This window comes from Strongylocentrotus purpuratus, unplaced genomic scaffold (genome assembly GCF_000002235.5).
Source record: "Strongylocentrotus purpuratus isolate Spur 01 unplaced genomic scaffold, Spur_5.0 spur5_scaffold_10, whole genome shotgun sequence".
NCBI lineage: Eukaryota > Metazoa > Echinodermata > Echinoidea > Camarodonta > Strongylocentrotidae > Strongylocentrotus > Strongylocentrotus purpuratus.
In genome coordinates this window covers 25,292,300-25,302,052 of record NW_022145595.1, presented here as the reverse complement: position 1 = coordinate 25,302,052, position 9,753 = coordinate 25,292,300, and the positions used below count along the sequence as shown (strand labels likewise).

General features: G+C 35.9%; 1 protein-coding gene across 2 annotated transcripts in view; it reads right to left on the bottom strand.

Moving 5' to 3' along the window:
- Nucleotides 1-348: 348 nt before the first annotated feature.
- LOC579710 (probable ATP-dependent RNA helicase DDX46) overlaps nt 349-9,753 on the bottom strand; it is a 34,434-nt gene continuing 25,029 nt past the window's right edge. For both annotated transcript variants that reach the window (XM_030979884.1, XM_030979885.1), the window contains exons 17-23: nt 9,097-9,259; nt 8,209-8,358; nt 5,739-6,044; nt 5,141-5,317; nt 4,146-4,263; nt 3,442-3,515; nt 349-2,585 (exon numbers count right to left, since the gene is read on the bottom strand). In XM_030979884.1, coding sequence (XP_030835744.1) covers nt 2,538-2,585; nt 3,442-3,515; nt 4,146-4,263; nt 5,141-5,317; nt 5,739-6,044; nt 8,209-8,358; nt 9,097-9,259 — 1,036 coding nt within the window. In that variant the 3' untranslated portion in view covers nt 349-2,537. The remainder of the gene's footprint in view (nt 2,586-3,441; nt 3,516-4,145; nt 4,264-5,140; nt 5,318-5,738; nt 6,045-8,208; nt 8,359-9,096; nt 9,260-9,753) is intronic.

The following is a 9,753-nucleotide window of genomic DNA, read 5'->3' as shown; positions in this document are numbered from 1 at the left end:
TTTCAGTTTAAAAAAATACTTGTACCTCCTCCTTGCTTCCATCTCCCCCCTCTCTCTCTCTCTCTCTCTCTCTCTCTCTCTCTCTCCATCTCTCTTTTTCCACTTCCCCTCTCCCTATCTTTCTCTCTAGTCTCTCCCCTATCTTGTAGCCTCTTCTATTCCCCACTATAATTAGTTTTCAGTGACCCATAATCTGTCTCTGATACTTGCATCCACTTGAGATTCTTATTTTCTCTTTCATCTCTCATATCATGTTTAAAACTATTCTTTACTTCTATTCTTTATTTGCTTTAATTATACAGGTATAATGGACAGTGGAAACAAATATATCAATAGCCAGACATCGAGCATTGTCAAAAATTTACAATTTTATTTACAATAACATCATTTAAAAAATGAGATTTGTTGTTTTCAAATCTTGATTAGGAATGGGCATCCCAATTAAGTCTAGCTGATGAAAAATCTTTATAGAAGAAATAACTAAAAATTCAAAAAAATAAAAAACACTATGACAATAGCAGTGATTCAAAAAATTACTTAGCATTTTGAAAGGGCTATGAAATTACTTGAATTTTTATCAATTTGTTGTAAAATATTTTTTTATCAGACCATATTATCTTTAATTTTCAAGCGAAACGGAAAACGAATTTTACATTCGAACTACCATAATAAACAAACGTCATATTGCTGCTGAAAAATAATGCTATCTCAGCTTAAATGTATCTCAAGGAAAGGCTTCTATGTGGCCATTTACAAACTTTCAAATTAAAACCTGTCAAGCATTAAGCAAAAGCATACATATATTGAAATGTAATTTCCTTTCCCCCAGATGAACTTGATCATAACTTCATTTCATCCATATATTCATGTAGTAGTAATACTTATGGTTTGATTTATTTAAATGAATGAACATTCTTGTTTCAAATTCTCTTATTGAAAGGAAGTAAGGTAAACATGAAGATATTTTGTTGCAGTAATAGTTTTTGACAATATGTTAATGGTTGTGGCTGCAAGAAAACAAGTTCGATAACGTTTACATTTGAGTGCACTCCAGTAAATGTTTGTTAAATATTTCACGAGTGATGTCACATAAATAATAAATCCATGTAGTTCTGAACATATATGCAAAGAGTGTTACATATTATTTTTCAGAAATGAATCATTATAATTAATGATCCTTGGATGATGCATTGATAAATGTTCATTGGAATCCAAAACTTCTTAATAAGGTACCAGGAATCCAAGGACGTAACCAACAACTTTTCTGAATAAATCTAGAAATCCTGTTATAACATAAATAAATTCAACAAGGGTTACTACATTTTTGTCAAGTCTTTGTGATATATTGGTCTTGCTAAAACATTAGAAATGACAATCTTGAACCTACAATTTAAGTTTTATAAAAATCTATTTTCTAAAACAGGAGACAACAAATATCATGGATGATAAAAAACTTCTTGTGTAGTTTAGATGAGCTCATTCATCTCATCAACAGTGTTTGTTTACACAATCGTTTTTACAATGGGTATTTCGTGAAATTATCACTTGGGACAAATTACTGTATCATACAAAATACACAGAAACAGGCTCAATAAACATCTGAAGTTCGTCACTGTTAAGATATCCTATTCCAATCTAAATTTGACCCCATCCTGAGCAGCTGAAGAGGTTCTCCATTGTTGGTTGGCTTATCTTGAGATAACAAGCTGAAATCAACAGTCAAAATAAAAGTCTAACAATTCACAAACATGATTTAAACGTAGCACATGATGTAAACCTGCTATTTACTATGGCCCAACCAAGGTAAAATATGGGCAAAAACAAAAAACATGTATTTTAAATGTGCCTTCAAGTTGTGAAAAATAAGGAACCAATCTTTTTTGTTTCTACCTTTATATTTTCTGCCTATATATTTCAAAGACAGTGAGGGGGCATATATTTTGTTTGCTTTGTCTTCTTATTTTAAGGACTTTTGGGACTGTCAATAATAAATAAACCAGTGTTTAGGCTGTGGGATTCAGACTATCATGCCCAGGATAATGCAACAAGTACTATACAGTGAAACCTGTCTATAAAGACCACCTAAGGGAGACAAGAAAAGTGGTCTATATAGGCAAGAGGTCTTTATATACAGGTTCCTTTAGTACATTTGCATGATAGTTCAATGAGAACCCAGCTTCAAGGGAAACAAAAAATGTGGTCTTTGTAGACAGGTGGTCACTAAATCAGGTTTTGCTGTATAATGGAAGCAGATCTGAACCAGAAGATATAGACTGCAAGACATAAAGGTCACAGTCCAATCTACAAGACAGGAAAGTTGTAGTGCTCAGCAAATTAAAAATATAAACATGCAGAAGAAATGTCCATTCTTGAGAGGTCCATCGGTCCTTGAGATGCTCTGTTTCTTAACCCTCTGGCTATTGACTTCTCTCATTCCCATATGCTTAATACAGGGACCAATCAGTTCCAGTAGGCAAAGGGTTAATATGATGTTACTGTCCTTGGTGAAGACTTGGTGGATGGAGATCAAAAGACACTCAAAGAACCTTATACCTCCCTTTGTTGGTAGGTTGATACGAGTTTTGCTGGAGAAAAAAAATATGAATAAGACAGATAAGTGATTAAATAATCAAAACTAAACAATAATAATATAAACACTTATAATGCACTGGTATCCATAGAGTAGAAATAGTCACATAAACATGAACAGGAGTGTACAAACAATAAACATGAAATTGTATGAAACACTAAACGTAATACTTAAGTGTAATGAAAGTAGTGTATCAATTACCAGTGAATTCATCGTACTCATTACACCATTTCTGAATATCTCTTTTCCCCCCACAGATTTGTAATTGTACATGCAGAAATAGAGTTTGAATTGTAATACATGGCTTAGCCAAACTTCGATGAGTACCATAAGCATGCATGCAGTGTTTAGATTCAATCACACATAGGATGGGTGAAAAGGTGATTAAAGGCACAGTTTGGTGATGCAACTGCCTTTCAAGAACTTTCCAAAACCAGTTATTATCTTTACTAAATTTTGAAAATTCAGTTTAAGTTTGGTTTGTATATGTAAAACTGCATTTTTCTATCATTAACAAAATATAAAAATAAATCTTATATTTTGCTTGTGTGTGTTTTGTTATTCTTCTTTATTGTCATTATTTTTTTGTTCCTTATATTCATGTATATTGTAACTTTTGATTTGGTACAGTGATGAACTATGGGGAGTAGCCTTGACAGGTCAATGGCCTTTGCTACTCTCTCACACCCACTTCATCACAGTGTACGCATCTTTTTCTCATTTGTATCATTTGTCTATTTTTTTAACAATGTTGTTCTAAAATTGTCTATATCTTCATACATTGTATTTTTTTAAGGGATGTGAAATAAATGAATTTGTATGTGAATGTGAATGAGAATTTCATTTCTTACCAGCCTGACTAGTTCATCCTTGACTAATCTTGTGATCTCAGCTTTGGCCTTTGACACAGCTCTGTCACTGACACCTGAAAATTGACACAAAAAAAAAAAGAGAGACTTAATATGTCAGAATTCACATAGGATTTATTATATCTATTTTCACTTCATTGAAACATACATTCTAGTTACACTCTCTCTCACTCTCTCACTCTCTCACTCTCTCTCTCTCTCTCTCTCTCTCTCTCTTGCTCTGCTGTGCAGCAGGTTTAAAGCATGAACATTGAGTCTCAATGTTATCTGACATTCATCAACTACAATTTTATCAATGTAAAGTATTTTTTTTACAATATGGTACTTAATTCAATATGTTTAATTCACAATTGCAATTTTTATTTACAATATATTTTTATCTTTGTATAACATGTATAATTAAGTCTTTGTACTGCGAAACATGTTCAAATAAACCTTTATTGAATTGAATTGAAAAAGAAAATTATGAAATGAAAGTAAGAAAGAATAATTACAAAATCAACTACAGGATAATACAGATTGTGTTGAATTACATTCGGGAATTCAGGAATTCAGTTTCACATTTCTTCAACAAAAAAACTGATTGTTTAGTCTACTTCATAATTATGTTGATGCTAATATTGATTGTTTAGTCATCACAGTACTCTATAAACATAACCAATATTTAGATAGGTAGAGGATCTTACTTTCGATAGCCAGATAAAGCTTTCTTTCTCCTTCCTTGGGTTCTTTGCCAGGAGCAAAGTACGTCCCTCTGATCGTGATCCCTGCTTCGCTGTAGTCCTGGATCTGGGCTAGGTTCTCCTGAAATACAAAGGACAAGAATAAATCAATGTGACTTCTACTTCTATGACAATACTCAGCAGGATCCATAAGTGAGGATGTAGTGCTGAGGATGTAGTGCTGAGGATTCAACTTAGGTGCTCATTTGCAGTGCATGCTTGTTGGTGCATTTAAAAGGTTGTGTAAGTAAAAATCTAGTTCCTTAGTCTAGAAGGTGCTGGGTGGAAGCACTTCTTTGAAGGCCTCCAATGTCATTGTCTATCCAGCAGATATGTCTGTTGAGAGCCAGAAGGGTGTTAACTCTGTGTATTACAGATAATGAAATAAAATGCCTTTCTAGCTCTGAGCTGAGGAGACACGAGGGCTCAGTGGTAGAGCAGGTCTTATAAGCACGAGGTCCTGGGTTCAAACCAAGTCAATGTGCTAGTGCCCTTGGTATTTATCAAGGCATTTATCCTCATTACCAAGTTCCTCAGAGAGGACTAAAGCCATCAGGCCCCTGGCTCCATACTTACAAACATACACAGACTTTTAGCAGTCAAGTAATAAATGTTAAGATGATATGGATAGGGCTCATTGGGACCTATACAGGAATTTACAATAAGGATGTTTTTAGCCAGGAGAACATGCAGAATAAAGCCCTTATACATAGAAAACATCATATACACATCTTAACTGCCACCCCCCTATAGGATTGTTATCTAATATATTATTTATGACAAATTGTATTCCACGTTGGAGGTTTAAAACATGTATTAGGCCACAATTTGAATTTAAATTTCTATTATTTTGGGCAAAAGAGCGTTAACTTGGCTGTTTCACTTGTAACTATCCCTGCAGTCCCACATATAGAATTCAGTGTGGCCCCTGAAACCAAACATTTAGTCCCATTCATTACCTTTGATGTAACCTTCCACCTGGCAGTTTGAGGGAAGTCATTGATCTCCAATTCCTCCTCGTATTTCCTGAAGGTTGGTTTAGGCTGTTCCTCCTCCTTCTCTTCTTCATTAATCTTAGGAATGTAGTTGAGCTTGGCGTTAAGTTTGGCAGCCATTTGCTCGGCCCTAGTGAATGTCTGTGTCAAAAGTCATCAAAAATTGAAAAGTGATGGTCAGGTACATGTACATCATTGATTTAGGTCATAAAATAACCTATTTAAACAAAAATATAAATAAAATATCCTTTGTATGTAGGCTTATAGACATCTGATTGTGGATTATCAAAAATAGATTCAAAGTGCATTCATTGATAAACCTGTCGGATGTAGGGGTTTCCTTTATTCTATCTCTCTCTCTCTCTTATTTTCTCTTCCTCTCTATTGAAGACTTTACGACATACACTGGTTACGGAACATTGACCATGAGCAGCTCCTTTCATCATTTTCTCCTTTTCTGCCCCCCCCCCCCCCTCTCTCTTTCTGTCTATCTCCCTCAACCCCTATCTCACTATCTCCCTCGCTATTTATGTCTCATGTACGCTCTACAATGAGAACTTACCGATACTGCAGGTTGTCCTAGCGTGGCTCCTTTCATCACAGCATGCGTTGCTTGCTGAACCATATCCACACCCCTCTCACTCTCCAGGTTCTTATTAATCTTGGCTGCCATTCGCTTAGCCAGACTCAGCATAGCCTGGTTGGCCCCAGCGGGCAGGGTAGTGGCGGCTCCAGCCGGGGCCGCGCCCGGTGCCGCTCCCGGTGTGGCAGAGTTCGCCTGCGGTTGCTGGACGACGGGGATCTCATCAGCTGTTACGTCCTTGACGCGTCGCTTTGATGCAAACATGGTCTCGATCTTCTCGTCGATCTGCAGAAATGTGAAAGTATAGTATATAAATAATACACAGCAGTGAGGGCATTAGTAGGAATTACCCAGACTAGCAGCCTTTTCACACACAGCTAAAATTCATCGTATCTAGAGATGATTAGTATAAACATGTTTAACTCAACAGTTTTAAACACCTTTAAAGAAAATTTTCCCTGTGTGAACATCTTATATACGATGTTCGGATAGATACGAAGTCGCGATTCATACGCCCCTCAAAGCAGGCTGCAGAAACGAAGTTCGTATCTAGAGAGCTTGACATTTTGTGTGTGAACGGTTTAAACGTGTTTAAACAAGGTGGAGCGTTTACTTTGTTTGATATGACCTAACCTTCAATGCGCAATGGCACTACTGCGCATTTTAAGAGCAGTAGTTAATCACAAAACGATTAAAGATCGAACCAAAATTTCTGTGTGTGAATGATGTCGTATGTACAGCTGATTAGTTTAAAGCCCTTTAACCCTTACTGTACTGGGCTATTTTGAGCACCCACTGACTGGGGGGGGGGGCCTGGGAGGCCCCCCCCTATGATCTCGGCCGTCGATTGTCCGATGAACACGAAAATTTGCATGTTTGTAGATATTTACGTAAGGAACAAGATGGTATAATTAGTTTTTTCCGAATATGCAAATTTTTCTCATTAGCCTAATTAATTATGCAAAATGCGCTAATTTTATGCATTTTACCGAAAACGTGTCAAACTCCACTTTTTGAATGTTGAAACTCATTATTCATATGAAACTTCTTTTCTAACACAAAAAAGTTATTTTAATGTAATTAATAATGATAATTTATGCAAATTTTGATGCGATTTTCATTTTTTTTTTTTTTTTTTTGATGACATGCGCATACTAATTGTTATGTAACGCCTTACAGGAATATCCGATTTCGACGAAAATGGTATCAAAATGTGCGTAAGACTTGAGGGAAAAAAGTCATGAAACGACAATTCAAAATTCCAAGCGGTTGCAGCGCAATCTCCGAAAATGTAAGGGTTAAACTAATCATGTTTATAGAATTTTAGCTGTGTGTGAAAAGGCTGTCAGTACCTTTGGAACAGTCTAACACGCCCGAGGCAGTAGCCGAGGGTGTTTGGACTGTTTTGAAGGTACCGAGTGTGGGTAATTTTACTAATGCCCGAACAAAATTATATGTATTATTTGATTAATAAATTATGTTAATTTCTTTTATAAAATGATATTTTTTAACATGATTTTACTAATGACCGGTCATTAGAATTGGATAATGACTGGTCATTATCCAAATTACGCATCAGGCAAAATAAATGCCTGGTCACGTGTAGGCTTTCAACCAATCATTTGATTAGAGTCCATGTCATCTTACAATGTATCATACCTATTGGTATAGCTTCTTCCTGGGTCTCACCTTATAACGAGTGATCTATGAAAGTCAAGTGCAAGTTCTTGAGGCAATGGATCAGGCATGGATTTGTGCTTGATTCGGGTCAATAGAGACACTTTACTACGGTCACAATAAAGATGGTCCATATTTTACAATAAATATATATCACAAGATCCCCCTCAAATCAAGTTATACAAAATTCTTTTTGATTTTCAATTTCAAGTGATCTGGGATTACAATGTACATTCCTATTTGTTATACAGTGAATTACTATAATGACAATAACAGCTATTAAAGGTGATATTGAACAATATCCTTTCAAATCATTACTATTACCCTGGCTTTAGCCTAGCTGTCCTAAGGAAGTAAAATTACTTTCTACCAGGTATCCATTAAAATGTAGATTGATGTCTTGCCAAGGACATTGTGCTAGATGATTATGTACCAGAATTTTTGATAAATGAATCTCTTTTACAAGCCGATCGCCTGTCTGATTATCAAGATATGATTGGAAATCAAAACCAAACGGTTTTCATAACTCTACAGTCTATTGGGGAAAACGAGTATGCCAAAACCGGTCACTCAAAGATTTTTTACTTTTTTGAGGCACTTCTTGATCTTTATGAAGCGCAATTTTTTTTTTAGGGCTTCAATATTACACCATATCACAGACACTGATAAAACGTAGGGCCATGCATCTCAGATTTAACACTGTTACACGATCCCTTTAAGGTTTGGATTTCCCGAAGGAGTGTGAAGTAGTTTTTGAGGGATATATTCTTACATCCATTCCTGCATCTTCATCATCAGAGTCTTGTAGACCTAGAGCGGCCCTCTGTAGTTTCTTCTTCTCGTTGGCTAGCTCTCTCTCAGTGTCGTCAAACTTGAAGCCTTTCCCACTGAAGCCACTGTTTTTGGTCACCTCTTTTCCTTCCTAAAAAACAGGGGATAAAGAAAATAAACATGTTCCAATTGAATCCCAAATCAGTATCTGAAATTCTTAAAATCTAAATTTTCATATCAAACCATGAATTACAGAAATCAGAATTACTCTGTTTCCAATAAACCAGCTATTTCAGAGCCATCAAACTTTCAACATAAATTCTTTTGTAGCTGTTATTTCTGATTACCTATTTTCTTTCTTTAACAAAATTTAAGACTTAGACAGGATTTAAAGATATATCCAAAATGTGTATATGCATTATCAACATTCAACATATACAATCATTTTACTTTTCTTCGGCATTTACCTTTACCTTGTATTGTTTTTTGAAACTCAAACATGTTTGGAAGAAACCTTTCCTTCCTGAACAATATCAACAATATTGGCATGATAAATTCAAATCCAAATTTAAATAATCTTCACCAAAGTTCAACTACAATCAAACCTGTCTATAAAGACCACCCAAGGAAGACGTAAATAATCATATCTGATTGGTACACATCTGTAAAAACCCAATACACACACACACACAAACACGCACACACTCAAGAAAAGTGGTCTTTATAGGCAGGTGGCCTTTAAGTAAAGGTACCTTTGGTACATGTTTCAATGAGAAACCATTTTCAAGGGGAACAAAAAATGTGATCTTTGTAGAGAGGTGGTCACTAAAGCAGGTTTGACTGTACCAGTGAAATTCAAGGTTGTAAGGAGGCCCTGATTTCTACTCACAGATTTCTGCTGATTGCAATAGAGGCTCCACATCTCAGTCAGCTCCTCAGGTACCTTAGCACCGCTCAGCTCAAACGCCTTGATCACATCTCCAGCATACTTAGCCTGTTCAGGCATTAGGAAGGTGTATGAGAACCCCTTGTTTCCCGCTCGCCCTGTGCGCCTGAAATACACAGGATAACAATCACAGTCCTGTAAATCAATACTTGAATCCTTGACGGATGTATAATAGATTTGGCCTTAGAACTACTCAGCTCAAACGGCTTGATGACATCTCCAGCATACTTGGCCTGTTCAGGGGTTAGGAAGGTGTAGGAGAACCCCTTGTTTCCGGCTGGCCCTGTGCGTCTTTAATACATACAGTACAAAGACAACTGCTACCAATAGCACTCGTCCTAAATGTACTGTATTTGGGAGTTTGGTCAAACTAGGTATTCTTTGGTTACTATTATACAGGCATAAAACAAACTGATAAAGAAATTTCTACATAATGCACTACTGTTTTTGAAAAATAGGAACGTGATTCAGATTATGTGACCAAGTTGGTTGAAATTGCTGATTAAAATTGCACATTTTGTTCATTTTTTTAAACAAAACATAGAAACGACTGAAGCCAAACTCACTAACCCAACCTAATCTAATTTAAATGTAATAAAT